The sequence below is a fragment of the Gymnoscopelus microlampas genome (assembly GCF_963454915.1).
Source record: "Gymnoscopelus microlampas genome assembly, chromosome: 10".
NCBI lineage: Eukaryota > Metazoa > Chordata > Actinopteri > Myctophiformes > Myctophidae > Gymnoscopelus > Gymnoscopelus microlampas.
Window position 1 is genome coordinate 10,537,001 of NC_139947.1, and position 25,741 is coordinate 10,562,741.

Consider the following 25,741-nt stretch of genomic DNA (forward strand, 5'->3'; position numbering starts at 1 on the left):
TGGGGAAACTCTCCTCATTGACAGTGTACCATATTTCAGCTCCATGGAGAGAGGGAAATTAATCTACAAATAATCACTGGCTCTTTCTTTCCACGCTGCGGCAGTATGTTTCCACTGTGTGCAGTCCAAGTCATTTGTTTCAATCTGTGGGGGCAGTGTGTGTGTGTGTGTGTGTGTGTGTGTGTGTGTGTGTGTGTGTGTGTGTGTGTGTGTGTGTGTGTGTGTGTGTGTGTGTGTGTGTGTGTGTGTGTTCAGAAGAAGAATAATGACAACCCATACAGTCTACCCGTGGTCCTGCAGATTACGGAACCTAGCTTGTTTTAAGATGTGTGCAAGAATAAATTCAACAGTGGAACATACAGTATAACTTTTTCTACCTTTTTATCCCACGATTTTGTAACCCATTTTTCACCCAGTGCCAATGCCCAAGCTTGTAATCCTGGGCGCTACTCTCCCTCTCCCAGCCTGGGTAGAGTCTCGAACTGAGCTAATGCTTCCTTCAACGCATGTGGAGTGACCAGGCCGCTTCTTATCACCTGACAGGGGTGAGTTTCCCCGGTGGGACGTAGCGGAAGGAGACCAGGATTACTGCATGTTTTTTTGTGAGGGTATCTGGGGAGAACATGCAAACTCCACACAGAAAGGCCCTTTGGGAGAACACAACCCCAACGCCCACAGCGTCTCCGGCAGGAATCGAACTCAGGACATTCTAGCTGTGAGGCGACAACGCTAACGACTGCGCCACCGTACCCCCTCTAACTACTTCACCTCTATATTGTTGCTGTCGGGCAGAACCCTACTTGATCACACTACAGCATCGCACAAAAGCATCAAAAGTTGCAAATCTACAAGCTCGCAGATCTGCTACTTTTGCCATTTTTGAAAAGTAACAGTTTTGGACATATGGTTCCCACCCGACAGACACTGAAGATACTGTGGTCCCCCAAGGCTCTTCACTTTCCTTTTACACCAAATATTTTAAGCAAAATAAATCTGATCTATAAGATACGCAATTTTTCGGGGGCCAAATGTTCGCCTCCAGAACACGGACACTGAAGGTTTCATATGGTTGGAACTTGTTCCACTCTGCAAAGCCATCTGTTTCCAGGAAACAGAACGTTCTCTCTCTCTCTCTCTCTCTCTCTCTCTGTCTGTCTGTCTGTCTGTGTTTGGCATTTGAATGTCCATTTAAAAGGTCCAGACAGACTCTATTGATTCAGATCATTAGACATGAGGTGGCTTTAGGCCTTTTTCACAGCAGCTTCATGCCTCTAGAGCTGCTTTTCATGGGGCTTTGGACATATCAAAGAAGAACTCAAAAAGAGGGAGGGGTACAGCTGGGGAACGACGTAATGGAAGTGGAGACCGGATGAAAGGGTGAATGGATGGATGGATGGATGGATGGCTGGACCAACAGGCAAACATAAGATCTGTCCCCATCCATCACAGTCAAAGACGAGAGGGACAAGCCAACTATTTTTTTCTTTGAAACGTGCACATGCACACACACACACACACACACACACACACACACACACACACACACACACACACACACACACACACACACACACACACACACACACACACACACACACACACACACACACACATTCATGGCTAATGAATGGCCATGTAATTAGGTTATCCAGTTAGGCCGACCACTGCACTGTGTGACCAGTCTCCACAAGTCTACTCAGACCAGCTGTACTGGGACGTTCACACAACTAGATCCGTCTCGCTTTTCAAACTCGGTGGAGTGAAGCCAGAGAGAGAGTGCCAATCTTTGCGCACTTTGACACTCAGTGGTGGAAAAAGTACTCACATGTTTTATTTAAGTAAAAGTATCAATACTGCATTGTAGAAATATTCTGTTACAAGTAAAAGTCTGGAATTCAAAATGCACTTGAGTAAAAGTACAAAAGCATTGGTATCAAATGTACTTTAAAGTACGAAAAGTAGAAAGTGCTCATTGTGCAGAATGTCCCATTTCACAAGTTTTCAAATGTATAAAAACTCTTTGGAAAATAGCAGATCTACAAGCTCCGCTGTTTTCAAATGGCCTAAATGTACTGCTTATAGGGATGAAATGGGTAATGTATGTTTAGTAATAATAATCAAAATCTTCAAAGTAACTAGGAACTAAAGGTTTTCAAATAATTGTAGTGGAGCAAAAGTACAATAGCCTCTGAGATGTAGTGAAGTAGAGGTAAAAGTACTGAAAATTGGAAATACTCCAGTAAAGAATACAAAATAGCTCAAAATTGTACTTAAGTACAGTACTTGAGTAAAGTAACTTGGTTACTTTACACCACTTCTCAGGACACGCATAGTTTTAAACCAGTGGTTCTCAAACATTTGTTGTAAGGGAGCCCTCAAATTGTGTGTGTGTGCCAGGGTCCCAGGGACCCCATAAAGCGAAGATTTGAGTTGCTAAAAATGTTCAAACTTATTCTAAATTTTTAAAGATTTTTCAAAACATGCAAAGAAATAGCAGATCTCCAAGCTCACAACTTTCTGCAATGCGGCACCTTGTGAGCTTGTATATCTGCTATTTTCGAATAGCCAAAGTATAAAATAGGGTTAAAGTAGTTTACTTTATTATTAAATAATTGTGCTGGGGACCCCCCTGGAAACCACCTCAAGCACCCCCCTTGGGGTCATTATATTTGACATAATATTTGAGTCAATGAGGAACATAAAGCCATCACTTCAGTACAATAGGCTCTATGCACAGCAGCCATATTGGAAAGAAATTGGGCCTCTTCTTCCTTCACAGGTGTTACCAATGATACTAATGAAGGCTCTGTTCCATTCTGGTCAGGGTGCTGATATCGTGCATTTTGGCTCACTAGAAACACTCCATTTTGGTTCCCAAATGGCCCCTTATGGTGGGTGTGTAACTCTGAGAGTTATGGGGGTCCTTGAAAATTAGACAACCACTATGCCACACTAAATGGAACAGAGCCTTAATTAGTATCATTGGTAACACCTGTGAAGGAAGTAAGGAAGAGGCCCAATTAATTCCCAATATGGTTGCTGTGCATAGAGCCTATTTTGCCACCACGTGAGAAGACAAACCCGTGGCTGCCATCTAGTGGTTGAGTAAAGTGTTAAAAAACAACATACAGAACACTAAACTCAACACACTGCATATTTGTTCAAAAGGTTTTATTAAAGGGAATGTTTGGGTTCACGCCATATCAAATCAACAGCGAAGTATAAAACGAGGGCTTAAGTAGTTAGCAGCTGTGCTGACGACGATGCATGCCTTAGCATTTATTTATTTTTTATGTTTGCCTGTAACGACATACCCAGAAGTGGGACACCAGGGTTAAAGTGTTAACATCTGTGTTGACAACGTTACATGATGCATGTGTTAACAGCCGAGTGTGATGATGCTTGCCTTCACAGCTGTTCACTTTGTTTAACTGATATTAAAAAGAAGTGTAAGTGATATGTTGTTAAATAGCTCTATATTCCCAGGTCTCCATGTCTCTGCAGCTCTTTATAAGACAGAAAATACATTTTTCAGGTCGGGATGCCAATTTTATCTGCTCAGGAGAAAGAACTCAAGGAGTGTATGTGCAATTTGTTTTAACTGGAACACTACCATTTTTTTAAAGTTGATAAATGGGTTCCCTTTCCTCCCTGTCCTGTTTGGATGAAATTGGTGAATGGTAACCACGCTGAACATGTATTTTCTGTTTACTAAAGAGGTGGAGAGACGGGGAGACTCCTGTTACTGAACAAACACTATGGCAATCATAGCCCTGGAACGTCTTTGATATTACATACTGTACATTTCATGTACACAGCCATAGATCACCCCTATGCCCTCCTGTGTCGGTGAGTCATCGTCGAGGCATTAAAGGGATAGTTCACCAAAAAAAAAAAATCTAGCGATTAGTCACCCCATGGAGACTTGAATTCATGGATATTTTTTAGTTTTTGTCACATTCCTAAGCCAATAATTTGATGACCAGTAGCGGTTCCGGTAAGAGACACAAAGGAGACCCTTTGTGTCCCTCCCTAACATTTTAGTCTAGTTTTTATTTGTAGATTCAATATATTTAGTCTCAGTTTTAGTCATCGTAGCTTAGTTTTTATTTAGTTTTCGTCAGTGAAAAAATCAAACACTGCTGTCAACCCACTGAACCACTGAACTAGAGGACAATATCTGACCCCAAAGCCGCAGCAATTAATTATTGGGCGAGTACACACGAGGCGCTACAACTTTTAATGCTGTTGCGATGACTCACCGACACAGGAGAGCATAGGTATGATCTATGGCTGTGGAATAGGGCTATTAGCAATCATTACTATAAGAATAAAGAGCTTTAACTGTTTTACAATCCGATCCAATAGAATATCACTTACAGCACCCTTTAAATTAAAGGGGTAGTTCACCTAAAAAAAGTACTTATTTTCTATCAATTACACACCCCATGAAGCATTGAATTCATGGAGATTTTGTTTTTGTCACTTTCCTAAGCCAATAATTTGATGATAATAATATCAATAATAAAGTATCCGGTAGGAGACACAAAGGAGACTCCTACCGGAGAGACCGCCGGTCATCAAATTATTGCCTTGGAAATGCAACAAAAACAAAAGAATCTCCATTAATTCAATGCTTCATGGGGTATGTAATTGATAGGAAATAAGTATTTTTTTGGGTGAACTACTCCTTTAATCCAAATGTATCTTATCAACGATGTAAAACATTATAATAATAATCCAGTGAAAGTAGATCTTCCCACGAAGCCATACATTTTAGGTCACTTGTGGAGCTTGCACAGAACTACCACCAGAGGGCGTCCTTGACACACACAGTCTCACACACACACACACACACACACACACACACACACACACACACACACACACACACACACACACACACACACACACACACACACACACACACACACACACTCTGAGGTGGCAATAGGCTCTATGCACAGCAGCCATATTGGAAAGAAATTGGGCCTCTTCTTACTTCATTAACAGGTGTTACCAATAATACTAATTAAGGCTCTGTTCCATTCTGGTCTCAAAGTGTGGTCCAGGGTTCCTTGAGGGGGTTCCAAATGGCCCCTTACGGGTGTTTAACTCTGAGAGTGTACAAATGGAACCAAATGGACCCATTTGGTTCCATTTGTACACTCTCAGAGTTATGAGAGTCCTTGTAATTAAAAAGTTTGAGAACCACTGTGCTACACTAAATGGAACAGAGCCTTAATTAGTATCATTGGTAACACCTGTGAAGGCCCAATTTCCTTCCAATATGGCTGCTGCGCATATAGCCTATTGACTTGTTCCTTGCCTCTCTTGGGTTCTATTGAACTTACATGGAAGAATATTGAACAGATCATACAGTACGTTACACCGTCAAAACACAGGACTGGAGAAGAGCTTGTCATGTCCCTGAATGATCGTTCAAGCCTGGGAACCCACCGTCGCATCATGTAAGGGGTTAGGTGTTGGGAGGAGGACCCCAGTTTTCCTGTGGTTTTCAAGCTGTCCCTTGGCACTTCAATGGTGACAGTAGAGCCACCATGGTTATTGGGTTCAGTCCAGTGTGACTCCTTCGGGCAGCTCCACCACCACGGGAGCACAGTCCTCCAAGTCCGCCTCGAAGTCCCAGCGGAACTTCTTAGTCAGGTGGACTTTGAACTTCTCCGCTCTCTTGCGGAGCGTGCCGTCCATCCCGGGCCCACTGGCAAACTGGAAGAAGTCCTGTTTAGGAATGAAAATAAGTATTAAGCCCTATATTTTCTTTTGCACAGTGATTAGCAAATATAGCAAAACCTGTACATCAGGTGTGGGCAACCTTAGGCACGTGTGCCAACATTGGCACAGGTGAGGGTAATCACTGGCACACTGGCATAAGTGTGTTTCTGGTTTAAAATTAAATATTAAAAAAATGTAGTCAATTAAATTAACACATTGATTGCCTAGATCGAATATATGCGTTCTTTCATTTTTGGGGGGAATTCCACAAGGGGCGAACTAACACAGCTTTGGAATGATCGATCGTCTCTCAGAGAAGAAAAATGTGGATGTGACATCATTCCAAAAAACGTCACTTCCACCCGCCCCAATGATGGGATTTTCAGAAAAATAGCTGTAACTCAGTTTCTTTTTTTTTCATTAAACCACCCGTTTTCAGCGGACCAAAGCTCCAAAATGGCGGATCGCAGTTGGAAACTTGTCGTTCCCATGGATACACAGATCCTTCCGCCTATTTTCATGTTTTTTTTTGTACACAATGTCGGTTCCACTGCGTTTCAAATATCGTCGGATTTAGGTAATTATACGCCGGCACGGGGATAGAAAACTATGTTTAATATCTTGGCAATCAATGTGTTAAAGTCCCTTACATCTGTATGCAAATTAGATTCTGCACATAATTCTACATTCATTCAAACTCTGAACTCTGACTGGGGAGTGAGTCTGGGAGATAGGTGGGGTTATTGCTCTGAGTCTAATGATCATTACAAAATATGTAAATATTTCAAAAGAAGAAGAAAATGGTTATTTTATTTATGGACAATCAGAATCTGTTGGAAACATTTTATTTTGATGTGGTATCATAATTAAAATTAAAATAATTAAATAAAAACATGGCACAAAAGGTTGCTGACCCCTGTTGTACATGCTATGCTGACTTGTGATTCAGGAATTGATGATATGTGAGACACGGGAGACTGCCATGAGACTAGCTATGAAATAACTTTGTGATGCCTCATCAACAGCTGTGTACCTGTGTGGTCTTATGTATCAGATTAAAAACCTGCACGCACTTGCTGATTCAGACCCTGGAATTGATGACTAACTATGGAAACAACTTGAACCATGAACCCCACTGCAGTCTGTCTAACAGCTTTATACTGTAAATGGGGAGGCGGCTGTGTGCTTCAGTATAGCGTATAAATACATTCATATCGTCTCTGTTGGGTGGAAACTAGCCTGGGACCAGACGAATATGCGAGTGCAAAAAATCCACGCAGTGATATAGTATAGCTACGCCTGGCTAGGTGGAAACCTCATGTCAAAAAGTGTTACTTTTCCAAATTCAAAAACAGCAAAAGTAGAAGATCTACAAGCTCAAAACTCTTTCGAGCTTGTGGATCTGCTACTTTTGATGCTTTTGTGTGACGCTGTAGTAAGATCAAGTAGGGCATTAATTTATGAAAAAATATGTTAAAATATAGTTAAAATATGGAGATGAGGTTTCTGCCCGACAGCAACGATATTTTTATAATTTTTCCACAACTAATAAACAGGAAGTAAACAAGCAGGTTTTTTTTTTATGACGTCATGTCCGGGTCTATCCTTTTCTGACAGGCAAGGCATCATTCATAGGGTAGCAAACAGCGCCACTGGTGGAAAACTACTGAAAACACAAATCTCGCCAACTGACGAGATTTCTCGTCAGATTCTGCTAAGGCGCAGCCTGCCACTGACGAGAAACCTCGTCAGTGGCAGGCAAAAAGTAATTATCATTGGTCAGCTTTTACCTGCAGCGTGGACGTGAGGAAGTTGTTCTGGGACACGATGTCCACGAAGTAGTCGGGCGGGATGTCTCCCAGCTGGTGGTAGAGCACGGTGATGAGGCCCAGGTAGAGGTCCTTGCGGCTGCGCATGGCCTCCTCGGAGCGGCACAGCAGAGCCAGCAGGCTCTTCCAGTGCTCGAAGGCCTCGTACACGTTGCCGATCAGGAAGCACACGAAGGCAAACTGCAGCTCTCCTGGACAGAGGAGGGGCAGAGAATACGAGAACTGGATGGATTAGAGTACGGTTTCCCCAAACACTGGGTCGGGACCCGTTTTTGGGACCCAGAGAAGTCATTTGTGTGGGTCGCAAGTGAATATTTATATATATTTATTTAATTTTAAGTTTCCTACATTTTGTTTTTAATTATTATTATTTCAAACGATTTTCAAGAATTTCACAAAAGAAGTTCACAATTTTTCAATTAATTAAAAACAAACTTTTTTCAAAATAATTTCATAAATAAAGAAAGAAAGATCTAAGAAATCTAAGAGAAAAAAATAAGAAAATGTGAAAATAACTACAAGCTCACAACGCGTCGCTTTTGGGTCTCGAGCTAAAAAGTTTGTGAGCCACTGTATTAGAGGCGAGGAGGAGTGTACAGAGGAGAAATTAATGAGAGAAATTGAAGCAGGGGAGACCGTTAATAAACAGACTGTGTGGCCCGCTACGCTCGCTGTTTTCAGACCTGGTGTGCAGGGAAAATGTCTACCTATTGATTTTTAAAACCACCACCAAGATGGAGCTTAAACCAGGCTATCCATCACTTTTATGCCAGTGTGTGAAAACACGGGGTGTCTCTGTGTGTTGCGTGGCAACCGTTCTGCTACATGTCAAAAAGGACTACTTGCAATCAATAATTTATTGCATTTTTCATTGCTGTGTGTTTGGCCAGGTACGTTCTATAAAAGCAATAAGCCACACAACGCGAGGCTGTGGTTTACAGTGATCTTAGAGCAGCTAAGGGGGTTTTAAGCATATTGACCATGTCTAAGCCTGTCACAATTATTACATAATCGTCTAATCGCAATTATTTTAGATAATCTCAAGTAATTTGCATAATTGTCATAATCGTTTTCATGTTGAAAAATGTTAAAATAACACACATTTTAAAATATTTAAAAAAACGTGTCACAAAGTGAGCTTGTGGATCAGCTATTTTTCTGCTATTTTTTACATTTTTTTATTTTTACATGTATAAAATGATTAAATATGTCAATAATTTCTTTGTAATTTAAGTTTTGTCATGTCTGGCTTGTGGGGCCTGGACCTCTGGCGTAGGGGTCCAGGCACCTAGGCTCAGTGTAGGCTTACAGCGTGTCACGGGTTCGAGTCCCGAACCCGACTGCCTTTGCTGTGTGTCGCTCCCCATCTCTCTCTCCCCATTTCCTGTCAGCCTACTGTCCTATCAATAAAGGCATAAAAGCCCCAAAAATAATTCTTAACTCACTGAGTGACAGAATTATTTCTGGCTATTTCTGGCCAGTGCGAATTTTTTATTTTATTATTCATTTTTTTTAAGTAAAAAAAGTGCTTAGGAAGCGAGATACAGCCTTTTTGAGTTATAAGTTAAAGAAGGAGTGGATGGAGCTGCAAATCTTCATATAATGATATCTTTGGTTCTGACATTTAAAAAAAAAAAAAAAAAAACACGTCAATGGCACTCAATGAGTTAAAAAGATATATCTGGCCTGTGCAATTTCTTGATTACGAAGCCTAAAAGGCAAACAGAAATTAAATTTGTATTCATATGTTCCAATGTTCAATGCCAAAGACACAATTAAATTGTTTATCGCAATTATTGTGTGACAATTAATCATCAAATTAACTTTGTAATCATGACAGCCCCTAACCATGTCTAAAACACACAGGACTTCCAGTGTTTGGGGACTGGACCACACTCACCCAGCACGTTGAGCGGGTGCGTCCTGTAGTGTTTGTTAAGCAGGGTCTCCAGGGCGTAGCTGGTGTCCATGCTGCACTGCGTGATCTGGGCCGGCGTGGCCCCCTCCGGGTACGTCTGCTTGGGGATGTGGGAGAAGCGCAGCTCCGTCCCCTCCCTCTGCTTCATCCTGGGGGGTATTATTAGGCATGTCACCATTACATAAGTACGCAATTATTCAAGATTAATTAATAGTTCTTAAAAAAAAAGTTACATATTTAGTGCTGCTTTAACCCATTAAGACCGGGAATGCATCAGTGTCATTTTTAAGATTTATTTTGGCTATTAAAAAATAGCAGATATACAAGCTCATAGCGCGGCACCGAGTGCCGCGCTATGAGCTTGTAGATCTGCTATTTTTTGAAAAATCGTGAAAGTTTGTGCAAATCTTTGAATATATATATTTTTTTTTAAAGCAACATTTTTAACTAATTATTTGCTTTGCGGGGGGGGTCCCTGGAACAACCTATTTGGAGATGGGGGTCCACGGCAAAAATACATATAATTTTGGGGGTCCATGACATGAAGAAGTTTGAGAACCACTGATATTATAGCAACATAGGTTTTTTCAAAAAACTGTTAGGATTTAGAAGACATTTTGTAGAATCCCCCCAGAAGCAAAGATTTGAGTTACACATGTTTGCTTTAAAAAATATATATCCAAAGATTTGCACAAATTTTCATGATTTTTCAAAAAACGGCAGCACCGAGTGCCACGCAATGTTTGAATAGATAAGTATAATATAATGGTTAAATTCATCGTCGTGTAAAAAAGGGACCCTCATGGGTCTAGGCTGTATAGGCTCTATGCACAGCAGCCATATAATCACTTCCTTCACAGGTGTTACCAATGATACTAATGAAGGCTCTATTCCATTTAGTCTAGCACAGTGGTTTCCACGACCCCCATAACTCTGAGAGTGTACAAATGGAACCAAATGGACCCTTTACGGGTCCATTTGGTTCCATTTGTACACTCTCAGAGTTACACACCCGTAAGGAGCCATTTGGAAGCCCATGAGGGTCCCTAGTACCTGGGCAGCCTCTCCAGACCCTCCTTCATGCTCTGGCAGGCCGTGTCGTTCCTGGGGAGGTTCTGCTCCGCCCGGTCCTTGGTGTGCTTGAGCTGGAGCTCGGGGACCACGTCGCAGAAGGCGCACACCCTCCCCGACAGCGGCTGCAGGCCGTCGGCCACCTCCTGGGTCAGCCGGTCGGTCAGGGAGACCCACTTCCGCATCACCTCGTACGGGTAGGGTCCCAGGAAAGGGTCCAGGTCGTGGAGCTTGGCCCGCACCCGGGCCACCTCCTCCTCGTTCCGGGAGGCGGAGAAGTCCAGGTCTTCCTCCTTGGCGTCCCAGTTGGCCAGGAGGATCTCTCTGGGTTTGAGCCAAGGTTATTAGAGTTAACGGAAACTAACGAAATAACGAAAACTAAAATTGAAAAATCATTTTTGTTAACTGAACTAAACAAAAACTAGATTTTTTTTAAAATACCTAACTGAAACCGTATTGTGTGTTTACAAAACTAACTAAAACAAACTGAAATGATAGACAAAATGCCCTTTGTTTTTCTCGTTGATTGTCCAACAGTAACTGAATATAATTTTTTGTTGAGTTTTTATTGCACAATACTTACTCTGACCTCTTTGAATCCTGCACCTGACAAATAACCCAACGTATGAAAAAAAACTAAAACTAACACTAAAAAGTAATAAAAGTAATAAAAACGAAACTAACAATAAGCATTGTCACAAAAATAAAAGCTAATAAAAACTAGTAAACCCGCTCTAAAAATTAGAATTAGAATCTAACTGAATTAGAAAAGAAAATGTCATAAGGAACTAAAACTAAACTATAATGAAAGATCCAAAAACTATTATAACCTGGGTTTGAGCATGAGGAAGAGGCCCGTCTTGGGGCCGATCTCGCCCCCGCAGTGAGGCGGGTTGGCGGAGCAGTAGTGGAGGAAGTGTAGACCCGGAGGGATCATCTTCACGCCACGGAAGCGGGGACCGACCTGCACGTTGGTGGAAGAAGTAGTCCATTAATTTTTACTTCAGGAAAAAGTAGCAATACCACATTGTAGCAATACTCAGTTACAAGTAAAAGTCAAGACTTTTAAGTGTATTCAAAATGTTACTTGAGTGAAAGTACAAAAATATCAAAAGTAAAAGTACTCATTATGCAGAATATCCCATTTAGTTTTTTCTCCCAAAGACGTTTCAAAATCTTTCAAAAATAGCCGATCTCCAAGCTCACAACAACATGTCACAGTTGCAGATCGGCACACTAACACAAAAAGTCCCTACTCAGGCCTACTCAGCGCCGTTCGAGTTGTGTACCGATAGGCACAGAATCGTAAATCATGTTGTGGGGACTGCTCTGCCTCGGGATAGGTCAGTATCTCCTGATTACGCCCAATGAATGGTCTGATAAATCGCGGGTAGGTCAGTATGTCGCCTACTCGCCCATTCAATGGTCTGATAAGATGCGATAATGTCCCATTCAGTGCATTGATACTATCAATGCACTGAATGGGACATTATCGCACATTATCGGGACATTATCAATTTGATAGCATTCGAAGCCGGTGTTGTGTATCATACTGACTCACCTGCCAGTGAGGAGCCCCCACCAGGAGGACGTAGGGCCTTCGTTCTACTCCTCCCGCCCAACACTCCCCTCTGACAGGTGCCGCCCCAGCTCGTAGGAGTACATGCAATGACCAATATCACCCTAATCCCCGCCCCGGCTTCCCTCCACCGAACACGGGCCAATAGGCTCTATGCACAGCAGCCATTTTGGAGAAAAATTGGGCCTCCTCTTACTTCCTTCACAGGTGTTACCAATGATACTAATGAAGGCTCTGTTCCATTCTGGTCAAACAGAGTCAGGGTGCTGATATTGTGAATGTTGGCTCACTAGAAACACTAGTGGGTCTCAAAGTGTGGTCCAGGGACCCTCATGGTTCCTTGAGAGGGTGTAACTCTGAGAGTGTACAAATGGAACCAAATGGACCCTCCCGGGTCCATTTGGTTCCATTTGTACACTCTCAGAGTTATGGGGGTCCTTGAAATTAAAAGGTTTGAGAACCACTGTGCTACACTAAAATGGAACAGAGCCTTCATTAGTGTCATTGGTAACACCTGTGAAGGAAGGGGCCCAATTTCTGTCCAATATGGCTGCTGTGCATAGAGCCTATTGTGTTCGCATAGACGCCCGACAAAGCCGGCTGCACCCCGGTGGATTCAAACCCACAACCTCTGTGGTGGTGGGCACGGACTTTTACCACTGCGCCACCCGAGCGCCCTTGGGGGAGTAGAACATGAGCTGTGCTTGCCTGACGGGGCAAGTGTCTCTGAGGACTATTGTCAACTGTCAACCCCTGTGTTTCCCACCACTACCACCAACCTTCCAGCTCTTGTAGTCGATGCCCAGCTCTGTGCCCTCGGGGACCCCCAGCAGCACCAGAGTGGCCCCCTCCTCAAACAGCCTGCGGGCCACGTCGGGGTCCATGTCCACCACACTGCTGCTGCTACTGCTGGCCATATCCATGTCCATGTCTGCAAGGACCGAGCCGTCACTTTCTAAAGGGACTGGATTAAAAGTAGTGGAAGTGACATTTTTTTGTTAACCCATTCAAAACCGGGAACGCATCTGTGTAACCACTTTGACCATTATTTTTATACTTTGGCCATTCAAAAATAGCAGATCTACAAGCTCTTAGCGTGGCACCGAGTGCCGCTCTATGAGCTTGTATATCTGCTATTTTTGAAAAATCATGAAAATGTGTGCAAATCTTTGGGGTGCCTGGAACAACATATTTTGAGATGGGGGTACGCAGCCAAATACATATCATTTTTGGGGTCCTTGACATGAAAGAGTTTGAGAACCACCAACCAACTATATTTTAGCAACACAAGTTTTTTGTCTCTCTCTGTGTGTGTGTGTGTGTGTGTGTGTGTGTGTGTGTGTGTGTGTGTGTGTGTGTGTGTGTGTGTGTGTGTGTGTGTGTGTGTGTGTGTGTGTGTGTGTGTGTGTGTGTGTGTGTGTGTCTCTCTCTCTGTAAACCGATGAGAAATATCCTAGAAATTACAGATATATGTGAGTTTAGCATTAGCTTCAGAGACAAACCAGCCCTGCCTTTAGGATGAACCATAGAGGTATAATATAGGGATGAAATGAAGTGGCTTCATCTTTTATTGACACACAGCAGTATGGAGAATAAAGTCCTATCTACATCAATAAAACACACACACACACACACACAGCTTTACTTAGGCAAATGAAAACAATTAAAAACGCGATTCAAACCCTCGACATAAAGGTAGGTAAAGGTAATGTTTACCTGAATGTGTAATATTGTTGATAATATTTCAAGTCTAGTCGTGGGAACAGCGTTCATGTAAGACTGTGTGCACCATCATTATTGTTCCGTACGGGAACGGGAACACACTACTCTGTAAGACAGTTCCGGAACTAGCCATGGTTCACATCAGGGTTTTTTGCAGAGGTATTGCAGGTGGTCCCTGGCCATGCATTAAAAACATTTTAATAACTTACAGGAGTTCTTACTGTATTGTGTGTGTGTGTGATATGAAATGTGAGCTTACCATAATCACAATAATCCTTAATCATATAGAGCAGGGGTCTACAACGTTTTCAGGCCAAGGACCCCCTAGCTGAGAGAGAGATGAAGCAGGGACCCCCTACTCTATATTGTATAAAATTGTGTTTCAGATTAAAGTTTTTTTTACTTAGTCTGCTATTTTTCCCCTCTACACCTATAGCCTCTTTGCCAAAAATAGCCGATCTACAAGCTCTCAATGCCTCGCAGCGCGAGGCGTTGAGAGCTTGTAGATCTGCTATTTTTGGCTAATGTTCCCCTCAGAAAAGGAATTCTAGGGTTCAAGTGTTTAATGTAAAAAAACTAAATCCTATCACACAAAGATTTGGCGGACCCCCTATAGTAGCTCTGAGGACCCCCTGTTGAAGACCCCTGATATAGAGCAGTGGTTCTCAACCAGTGGTTCCGGGGGAACACCAGTGGTCCTTGAGGGGGTTCTAGGGGGTCCCCAGACCAAATAATAGTAAGGAACCAAATTGACCCGTGTGTCTGTAACAACGGGTCCATTTGGTTCCATTTGTACACTCTCAGAGTTAAATGAACACTGATGATGATACTTACAGTGTAGATGGGACCCCCAATAAATCAAAATGGTTGAGTCCCTGGCATATCTTTTCAAATGGGGGTCCCTGGGCTAATATGTGTCAATTTGGGGGTCCTTGATGCAAAAAAGCAACAACCGGTACATCTACAGTACATAAAGGTTCAAATTTCAAATATAAAGTGCTTAATACCCTACGGCCACGGATGTAACAAGTTGAAACGAATGAATCTAAGTACCCGTATCTTCCGTATTGTTCAATAAAAAGCATTTGAATCCGGTTGGTGGACATTTTTTTTTAGAAATGTCTCCATATGCTTCCAAGTACGCGATCTTATCGGTTGGGAGGTGTATTGCGTATTTGAAATCTGAACGATAGATGTACAGGAACAAAAAAAAAAAAACAGGAACAAGTTGCGCCATAACTGTCATGATATGACAGTCATGTTTCAGGGCTATTCCGGAACAATAGAGTTCAATAAAGAACATGTTTGAGAAAAGTTTATTTTATTTCGTAGCATGTTTGGAATTGTACATGGGGTTTTTAAAGATGAATATTTCCTTTCCATAAAGTTATGGTTTTGAAAAATGTGTAGTTTGTACATGGTTGAAAAGTTCTAGCTTATTTGTGGTTAGTTAATAGTTTCTACAAAAGTAACCTGTAAAGCAAGATCAGAGATCACTCAGTGTGTGAATATAAGAAATTATACTATGCTATTCCACAAAAATAATGAGAACACCAGTAAACAATATAAAAATGAAATCAGGCTTTTATAATAACATCAAGCATAACATCAGGCTATAGTCTATGTAAGTGCTGCCGTATGCATTGATATTTATGAAAATCCAGTCTTTGTTTTCATAGCTTCATATTATGTGCATTACACTAGGGTCTGGACGATTATGGACAAAATCAAATATCACAATATCTTTCACCAAATACCTCGATATTGTGACGATAATATTGTATTGAGACGATAACGATCATATATTTTTTTTCTTCCCAAAAATGACAAAAATATCCAAGCTCAAGACCTACAAGCATTGCATAGTGAGCTTGTAGATCGGCTATTTTCACTAATCTTAAACATTTTTTGATCATTTTTATATAGTAAAAAAAATATGCTACAATAAATAAATATATAGTATAAAATAAGGCTTAAGTGATTAAAACCAGGAAAAGACAACACTCATGGCCATATCACGGCATTACCATATCCTACATACCAGACGACATTTAGGTCTAGTGTCATATCACCATATTTATATAATATGGGTATATTACATTCTACATAGGACAGTCTTTAGTGCGAGAGAGCGTAGGCACTCTGCAGCTTCTGCCAGCAGGTGATGAGTTGTCTGAGCTTCCTGGTGATGAGTTGGAGCTTCCTCCTCTTCTTCCCTCGTCTCTTCTTCCCTGGTGCTCCCTTACATACGGCTTCCTTCATCCCCAAAACACATACAGTACAAGCAGAGGACGACATGGGTTAAAGCAAAGATTCAATCTCATGACGTGCAATTTATGAAACAGCGTGAAACAAGGCCTATTAAGCCCCATTAAGACCTGGAACGCATCTGTGTCACTTTCAGATTTATTTGGCTATTCAAAAATAGCAGATATACAAGCTCATAGCGCGGCACCGAGTGCCGCGCTATGAGCTTGTAGATCTGCTATTTTTGAAAAATCGTAAAAAAAAAAAAAAAAAAATCTAAAAACTGTTGGGATTTAGAAGACATTTTTAAGAATCGCCTCAGGTCTTAATGGGTTAAATAATACTAATAAGAAACACAGAGCCAAATATGGAGCAACACGCTGACACACTTCAAGATGAAGAGAAGGCCAAACAGCACCTGCACGGACTCAGGTGCCTGAAGCAATTCGGCCTGAGACCCCACACCATTAGGGACTTCTACAGAGGCACAATAGAGAGCCTCCTGACATCCTGGTACGGCAGCTGTACGGCAGGGTTGATTTTGACAGCAAATTTTGATTTTGTTTTAGTCATATAGTCTTTTGAATGAAATTCCATTTGGTTGTACGTATGTATTAGTTATTATTAGATTATTGGTTTACTTATGTATTACTTTAATATTAGATTTGCTATTCCTATGCATTTAATGTATTATCTTGTGTTGTCCTTGCTTACTGTAAATCGCTCTGGATTAAGAGCGTCTGCTAAATTGTAAATTAATCTAAATAGTCATATTTTAGTCATCTGAAATGCTTTAGTTTAAGTCTACTAAATATAATAATTTTAGTCGACTAAATATCATAAGATCATAGTCGACTAAATCTACAGTTGATTTAGTCGACTAAAATGCTGAAAATGCTGAAAATAGCAGATCTACAAGCTCACAACGTGTCGCGCTGCGATGCGTTGTGAGCTTGTAGATCTCAGATCTCGTAGAAATTCAGAGCGCAACAACCACGCACAACCAAACATAAAATGTTTTTTCTTTCAGTTCTACTGGACCTCACTCAAATTTTAGTCTAGTTTTTATCTGTTGACAAAGTTGTCAATATATTTAGTCTTAGTTTTAGTCATTGTAGCTTAGTTTTTATCTAATTTTTATTTGGTTTTCGTCAGTGAAAAAAGGTAGTCGACGAACATTTTTCATCATCATTTTTGTTGACGAATTCAACACTGCTGTGCGGACAGAGACTGCAAGGTGCTGAGGAGGGTCGTTCGCACTGCAGAGAACATCACTGGGTGTGAGCTGCCTAGTCTGGAGGACCTCTACACCCAGCACTGCCTCAATAAATCCCTGAGGATCTTAAAGACCTCACCCACCCCACAAAAGAAAGTTCTCTCATCTAAAGTAGAAAAAATATGAAGGGATACAAGATCCTCAAAGCGCACACTAGCAGGCTGAGGAACAGTTTTCTTTTTCCCACAGGCCCTCAGACTGTTAAATAACAGTGAAAATTGACTGTGTAATAACTCTCTGTACTTTGCACTATGCACTTTCTTTGACTGATGTTCTTGCCCTGTGTTTATTGTTTGTTGAGTGTTTTAGGTAGTTTTATCATGTTTTTATTATCATGTTTTTATTGTATTGGAGCCCGTGACTGTACGTTTCACACAATCGCGACGCACATACACACACACACACACACACACACACACACACACACACACACACACACACACACACACACACACACACACACACACACACACACACACACGCGCACACACACACACACACACACACACACAGTTCTGCACAACGATGCTACAACGTCAACTGCGGCTAGAATGAACGAGGGATATGCTGTTGTTTCCAGTGAGAAATGAGTGAGTGCCCGCTCAAAACATCTCTGACGTCTTTTCAAAGCATCTCTGACAACTATTCATTGACTGAGGAGGCTGACACTCTTGTATCTTTTCAATATTTCATTTTTTTTCCTTCACTTTTCAAACAACCATCATTTTAATTAGTTAGTTGAGAAATGCTCCTCTCACTCACTGTCACATCCGTGACCCAGACCGGCATAGTAAGTCAACAAAGAATTATGACCGTGATTTGGTACAGAAGGCTGGCGTGTGTCACCGACCTCGCGGTGTCTGATTTCTTCATGAGTCAGCATGTCTGTCTGCACACACATTTTTGCTGTTCATAGTCAGACACCGTAATAATGGGGGTCAAGTCGCGTTTAGATCAGGACAGCTACGTGATCATTCTGAGAGCTGTGTGGTTCGTTTCCTTTGTCTGACCAGGAAAATAGACTGTTACTCACACAATCGGAGCATGGTGGGAATGTCGCTATCCCACTCAGCAGAGTGGGATAGCCATTCAGCAGTGGGATAGCAGATTAATCAAAATGACATCATATGCATTCCATTCATTCAGAGCTCAAAATGTACCAAAATTAGGAGAGAATACTGATATTAAAGGAGCTCGCTAAAATGTTACACAGAACTGTGAAATAAAGATCCATTCTGGATGAGTGTTGTGTTCAGCAGAACTATACCAGCACAGCGTAAAACAACAAGTATATTTATCAGCACAAGCAAACAGCTTGCAGGTAGTAACACATCTGATGGTGATGAATCACGCGTACCGCAACATCACACATACCTGCTGTGTCCTAATAGTATTGTTGTTCTTCAAGAAGGGCCTGAGGGACCAAACGTCATCATCTAAATAAAGACGTGAATATGGAGTATTTGACACACTTTATTTTTAAAACTATGACCAAAACTGAAGGGATTTTTACTGTAGTATTTTGGAGATTTTCACGTTTAACACTGAACACAGTCTCAACTTTGGCCATTCATAAAAGCTCTTCACTTTCAGTTATTTATTATATTCATTCTCATATTCACTGTCGATAGTCTGTACATATACGGAATACGTTGGTGATAGATGTAATGTACTGTATATTCATTCATATTTTCACTGTAGACTGTAGTTTCTCGTGCAATCAGCCAATAGGCTAAGGAAGTACCTCCACTCAAATCAGCCCCATGGTGGCGCTATACGGTACCAGCCCTCTTTATATTTTGGTCTAGAACTCTTGAACCTTAGATCATACAACCATTGCCACCTAACTAGATTGGCCGACCATTTTGCATTTTCTTCTAAAGACTCCGTTTGCTACTCATACAGATTCTCTCCTAAACTCACACAAATCGACACACTTTATCTCTGGAGTCATGTGGTAAACAAGTCTCATGCAGATCTTTGATATTCGATACCACACTTCCATAACGATGTATCTAACGAACGTGTATCTTCCCTGATGAAATGTAACAAAGGACTTCATAAAGCACAAAGTAGTACAATAGATGAGGTCCAGAAGGTACAGAAAGAAATAGGTAAAATGTTAAGGCTATCATGAAACACGAGCGCCATTAATTGTGATTGCTTTGTATCATCTGAGGACAGGCTCAAACAAACCCTTGACCGTTAGGTACTTTTAAACAGACGTTTACAGATGATGAACAAAAGATGTTTGGTTGTTCATTGTTGATCTAAGCGTCCTTCCTTGAAAACCACTATATACATTCAAGCTATTATTATTACCTAGTGGTGAGAGAGTAATGGAAGTGATATGCCTCATTTATGCTCGGTCATATGACGGAGTCGCACACCAAAAATAGCCGATCTATGAGCTTGCAGACCTGCTATTTTGGGGTTGCTGTCAGCTGACACAGCACAGTGTGAGTTTGAGTGGCCTGCCAGAACTAGGCTATTTCTGCAAGTAGGGCTGGGGCCGGGGGGACATTATTATGGCAAAAAAAAAAAAAAAAAAAAAACATTTAACCAAATACCTCAATGTTTTTGTGACTATAATATTGTATTGTGATGAGAATATACTTATTTTTTTTAAAGATTTTACGATTTTTCTAAAATACCGAAAAGAGTCTTGTTTTTAAATTATGAATTATTAAGTGATGAAAATAAGGACAATACAACATGACAACATTATGATATCCAAGAGCCCAGAGTGACGATATTCAATTTCATCTATCATATCGTATGGATATAATATTGATATATTGCCACGCCAGCCCTACCTGCTAGGCCTATAGCTGTCCTTCTCCTCACCTTGTAAGAGAACTTGCAGTGACTTCTCTCTTTGATGAGCTGCTCCATATCCTGCACTGGTTTGATCAGCTGTTGCTCCCTGGTTCCGGGCAGCAGCTCCTCTGGCATGTTGCACTTGATCTGCTGTGTCAGATCATAGATGGACTTGACGATGCGAGACGCCTAATTATGAGAACACAAACACAAATGAAAATATGGCACAAACCAATAAATAACACAGATGCAAGAGATGAAAGGAAACTTGAGATGGCCTACTTAAAACACAACTAAAGACCTTTCTGTTTGCAGCTGTCTTTGATTCATTTTCTTTTTTCTTTCTCTTCTGCACTGTATTATTTTTGCCTCTTTTGTTTTATGCATCCTAAAGTCATTGTATAATTGTTTCCCTTGCTTGATGTTCTGTGTAAATCACATTGAATTGCCTCGTTGTTGAAACGTGCTATACAAATAAAATGTCCTTTTCTTAATTGCCTTGCCCACTGTAGATGAATATAACACCGTTTATTCATAGAAAATGCTTTTATGACAATAACCACTTAAGCCCTGTATAAATAGGCTATAATAGCGAAATATGAATAGCTAAAATAGCTGATGTACAACCTTGCATTGTGATGTTTTGCGAGCTTATGTAAAACATGCTATTTGCGCTTTTAAAGAAAGAAATTTGAAAAATGTAAAAGTTTAGAATATTTGTCCAACACAATAGTGTCGTTTACCTTTCCTGAAGGACAGGGGTCTCTCCCTCTATCAGCTGAGTCTGACAAACTCTGTAATGGAACAATCAATTATGAACTTCAGCCTACAGCATACCATGATAAAAATAAACAAACGTCATGACTTTGGAATGAGTGACAATCTCAGTGACAAACGTCTATTAATGTACACACGCACATGGGCGCGCGCGCGCACACACACACACACACACACACACACACACACACACACACACACACACACACACACACACACACACACACACACACACACACACACACACACACACACACGGCTATCAGATTGCAACACCAATTACATTTGGCAAAGTATCAAGTAGGCTAATAATTTGATGACGCATAGAGAGAGAGAAACATGACAACAGAGTTGAAAAACGGCCTACAGTATGTTGTTTTGGCAACAATATATGTGTGTATGAATAGCATACAGTACATACCAAATTCTGGAGGTCAACCAGAATGATGGTTCTGTAGACGCCCAGTATCCTCTCATAATCACAGCCTTTGCAGCAGGAGACCAACAGGACGACCAACACAGCGCTGCGCAGTACAGACCCGGCCACCCACTGCGGAGAGACATGCATTGGATTGACCTTTCAGTCTGGTAGCAAAACGTTACAATGAGTTAAAGGGATCGTTCACCCCAAAAAGTACTTTTTTTCTATCGATTAGTCACCCCGTGAAGACTTGAATTCATGGATATTTTTTTGTTTTCGTCGAGATACAAAGAAGACTCTTTGTGTCTCCTACCGGAACCGCTGCCGGTCATCAAATTATTGGCTTAGGAATGAGACAAAAACAAAAAAAACACCATGAATTCAAGTCTCCATGGGGTGACTAATCGATAGCAAAAAAAAGTCATTTTGGGAGTGAACTATCCCTTTAATGCAGTGGTTCTCAAACCTTGTTAATTTAAAGGACCCCTAGTTTGGTATTGATTGATAGATTGAATACTTTATTAACAGTTTGCAAACAGCACAGCAAGTACAATTAAGCAAGCAATGCTAAAAGGATAACACCCAAAAGCCTTGATGGCTTGTTTCCACAGTCGTCCTATATAGCCCTGCCGACTAGGCCACGGACCTCCCATAACTCTGACAGGGTACATTTGGTTCCATTTGTACCCTGTTGAGGTAAAGACCTGTTAGGATCCACTTGGTTCCTTACTATCATTAATTTAGCTGGGGACCCCCTTGAACCCCCTCAAGGACCCGACCCCACTTTGAGAAACACAAATTAAATGTTTCGATGAATTGAGTACAAAGGACCCCAATGGAAACGAGCCATAGTTATTTCTTGGGTTTAATATCCTCTTAGCATACCTTGTATTGAACTGTACTTTCCTGTGCTTTTTTGGGGCAAACTGCTCAAAATTCTATCAATCAATCAAAACAATCAAACTGATTTACACACGTTTTAGCTACAATGAATGACGGATCAGGATTTTTCGGTCGTTTCGTTTCTTACTTGTACAAATAAATAAGAACACACATACAGAGAGAGGCATATATAGCAGTGGTTTTCAACCCTTTTCATATCAAGGTCCATTATTTATTCGGCATTTGAGCCACGGAACCACCGTTTGATGAGATTTAGCCTCTCAGACCCAAGACTTTGATCAAAATAACAATTCTTTAATTAAGTAATACAGATATTTAACAACAATTTAACTCTTTAGAGCGTACAATTAAACCAAATAGACCTGTAAGGATCCATTTGGTTTCATTTTACGCTCTCAAGAGTTACAGATCTACTTAATAAGGGTCCATTTAGTTACCAACTCTCCATCATTTAGCTGGGGACCACCTGTAACCCCCTCAAGGACCACTGGTGGTCCCCGGACCACTGGTTGAGAACCACTGCTATACAGCTATAGGAGGACTTACCATTTATCATATTCTAGGATCCTAGCAGATGACCCTGCTGTGAGACACCAAAGAACCACACAAGTTCCTCATGATCCACTTGTCTTCATTGTATCCAAAACGCACAAGCTATAAAGAGATTATTTTCATAAATAGGACCAGGGGCTGAGCTTATTGCTCTCCCAGCATGGGTGCAGTAAGATAATGAAATTACACTATTCCCAACATATCATGGTAACATAGCCTGCAGCCTACGGCTTATTTATGCAATAGAAAGCATATAAACAAAAAAGTTAAGGTAAAAAAAACAGTAGGGGAAGTTTATAGCTGAGATGTCCTCTTACATTCATTTAGTGTAAAATTGATCAGCAACTCTGTCCTAACTCGAAAGCCAGTGGTGTACATTTACTCTCAAATACTGCACTTAATTACTATTCTGAGGTATTTCCAATCTTCTACTCCACTAGATCTCAACTCCACTACAATTATTTGAAAACATTAGTTACTAGTTACTTTGTAGATTTTGAATATCATTACAAAACATACATTAACCACTTCAGCCCTATATACATTTTGGGCCATTTGAAAATAGCCGATCTACAAGCTCACAATGCGTCACCGCGTCACATTGTGGGACACATTGTGCCTGAAATGGGACATTCTGCATAATGAGTATACTTTCTACTTTTGGTACTTTAAGTGCATTTTGATACCAATACTTTTGTGATTGATTTCTGCATTGCAGTATCATACTTTTACTTAAGTAAAAAAAATACTACTTTTTCCAACACTCTCACTATGAGATAGTGAAATGACACTATTGCCAACATATTATGGTAACATAGCCTGCAGCCAAGTTTAAAAAAGGGAGCTTATGCAACAGCTAGATCATGTAGTCTGAACAAAGAGGTAAAGGTAAAAAACAGCCTTTATAGCCGAAATGTCCTCTTACATTCAATTATTGCACTATTGATCAGCAACTCTGCCCTGATCAATAGCATATCTTTGTTGACTCCAGTGGTGGAAAGTAATTAAGTACATGTACTCAAGTACTGTACAATTTTGCGGTATTTTTTTTACTTTACTGGGGTATTTCCAATTTTCAGTTATTTTACTTCTACTCCACTACATCTCAGAGGCAAATATTGTACTTTTACTACACTGCATGTATTTGAAAACTTTAGTTACAAGTTACTTTGTAGATTGTGATTATTATTACAAAACATATAGCCACTTCAACCATATAGCCTACATTTCGGCCATTTGAAAATAGCCGATCTACAAACTCACAATGCATTGCATCTGCTATTTTCAAAAGATGTTTATACATTTTATTCATTTGAAAACTTGTGAAATGGGACATTCTGCATAATGAGTACTTTTACTTTAGTACTTTAAGTATATTTTGATAACAATACTTTTGTACTTTTACTCAAGTGAAGTTTGAATTCTGGACTTTTAGTTATAACAGAGTATTTCTACATTGCAGTATCGATACTTTTACTTAAGTAAAAAAAAATCCACCACTGCTCGACAGAGAGAAAGCATGAGACGCGCTCAGATCCTCGCAGTCATGTCATGTTTCAATTTTTAGCCTTAGGATCAAGACTATCATAGATGTATTTTATCGAGTCTATTTCTTTCTTTCGTGTCTTGATCATTGATATGCAAATGTCAAAATCGATAAAATATGCTACATCTATGATAGTCTTGATCCAAGGCTATATATTTTTCTAAGTAAAATGCAAAAGATAGTGATATGTGCAGCGGCCAGCAGCCTACTTACATAGAGATCACATAGCTGTACATCTATGATCGCTTTATGACCATGGCATTAGATCTTTAGAAGCAGTGTGGTGGTGGTTTGAGAGGACTAGGAGATCTCACCGTGATCGTGGAGCGTCGATCCTCCTCTGCTGCTGAGAGAGCGTTTAGTAGTTCAACCTGCAGACAATCAGGTCAGGTTATTAAACGTTAAAACTGAACTAAAACTAGCTGTGGAAAATAACTAAACGCAAAACGATGTGTCGCTGAAATTACAACGAAATAAAAACGAGTTGCCTGAATAAAACATACAGAAAAGTAATTTAGTTTTAATTGTTCATTTGGTCAAAGTTTGAACATTAATGAGGCATTGTTGCATAATTTACACTGGAACCGTTTGTCAACCGTCTTCACAAAGTTAGCTCATATAAATCTTGCACTTGGCAAATGCATCCAATAATGATACAAACTGAAACTAATTAGTCAAAACTAAATATAGGCTAATAAACAATAATAATATAATATATTACCCAAAAAAAACAATAGCTTAGGTCTACTGGAAAAAAGAAAAAAAAGTGAAACAATTAAAAAATGAAATAAAAATGAAAACCAATTAAAAAACTAAAACAAAACACAAAGTGTAATAACCTTGGTCTATGGACTGCCGATCTGGCACTACGTGGTTTCCAACATCTCTGGTTTCGTTCCCCTTCATGGGGTTTACTGACTTAGGATCTCATTTCACCATTAACTTCCAGTCCATTCAAGTCGAAGAAAAACTCCTGCAATGAGTGCAATCAATCACTTTCTGCCTTCTTTCTGTTTCGTTCAGAATGCGTGCAGACCACCAGGCAGAGAGTAACCTCACATCAGAGAGAGAGAGAGAGAGAGCACCAGTCTCAGGCTGTCTGTTTGAAGGAGGCAGAGAGAGAGACCACCTGTCTGAAAGAGAGAGAGAGAGAGAGAGAGAGAGAGAGAGAGAGAGAGAGAGAGAGAGAGAGAGAACCTGTCTGTCTGAAGGAGGCTGAGGTCAGGTGTATAATATAAATGCATGATGGTCATGTGCATTTGCTACCAGTTTTGGATGCTTGTCAAACACTATGTAGGCAGTGCCTATCAAATCCCATGCTGCATGATTGTGTGTGTGTGTGTG

The 25,741-nt window shown here is 40.7% G+C and overlaps 2 protein-coding genes across 5 annotated transcripts; both read right to left on the reverse strand.

Annotated features, from left to right (window-relative positions):
- Positions 1 to 3,086: 3,086 nt before the first annotated feature.
- On the reverse strand, positions 3,087 to 13,931 carry aar2 (AAR2 splicing factor). Of its 2 annotated transcripts, XR_014601635.1 has the most exons (8): positions 13,850 to 13,931; positions 12,913 to 13,097; positions 11,385 to 11,518; positions 10,537 to 10,878; positions 9,466 to 9,632; positions 7,527 to 7,756; positions 4,879 to 5,742; positions 3,087 to 4,822 (listed from the first exon to the last, which is right to left on the reverse strand). XR_014601635.1 is itself a non-coding variant. In XM_084068952.1 (7 exons), exons 2-7 carry the CDS (start codon positions 13,060 to 13,062, stop codon positions 5,575 to 5,577), a joined length of 1,191 nt encoding a protein of 396 aa, XP_083925078.1. In that variant the 5' UTR covers positions 13,063 to 13,097; positions 13,850 to 13,931; the 3' UTR covers positions 3,087 to 5,574. The 2 variants fall into 2 exon arrangements, 1 of the variants encoding a protein (XP_083925078.1); XM_084068952.1 differs by having other exon boundaries at positions 3,087 to 5,742.
- A 1,298-nt stretch (positions 13,932 to 15,229) lies between these two features.
- LOC311053436 (uncharacterized protein) lies at positions 15,230 to 25,435 on the reverse strand. Of its 3 annotated transcripts, none has more exons than XM_084068960.1 (7): positions 25,237 to 25,435; positions 24,712 to 24,768; positions 22,846 to 22,882; positions 21,397 to 21,525; positions 20,942 to 20,992; positions 20,226 to 20,387; positions 15,230 to 16,111 (listed from the first exon to the last, which is right to left on the reverse strand). In XM_084068960.1, exons 3-7 carry the CDS (start codon positions 22,846 to 22,848, stop codon positions 15,974 to 15,976), a joined length of 483 nt encoding a protein of 160 aa, XP_083925086.1. In that variant the 5' UTR covers positions 22,849 to 22,882; positions 24,712 to 24,768; positions 25,237 to 25,435; the 3' UTR covers positions 15,230 to 15,973. The 3 variants fall into 3 exon arrangements, with proteins under 3 accessions (XP_083925086.1, XP_083925084.1, XP_083925085.1); XM_084068958.1 differs by having other exon boundaries at positions 22,846 to 22,953; XM_084068959.1 differs by lacking the exon at positions 25,237 to 25,435 and having other exon boundaries at positions 22,846 to 22,953; positions 24,611 to 24,729.
- Positions 25,436 to 25,741: the final 306 nt, after the last annotated feature.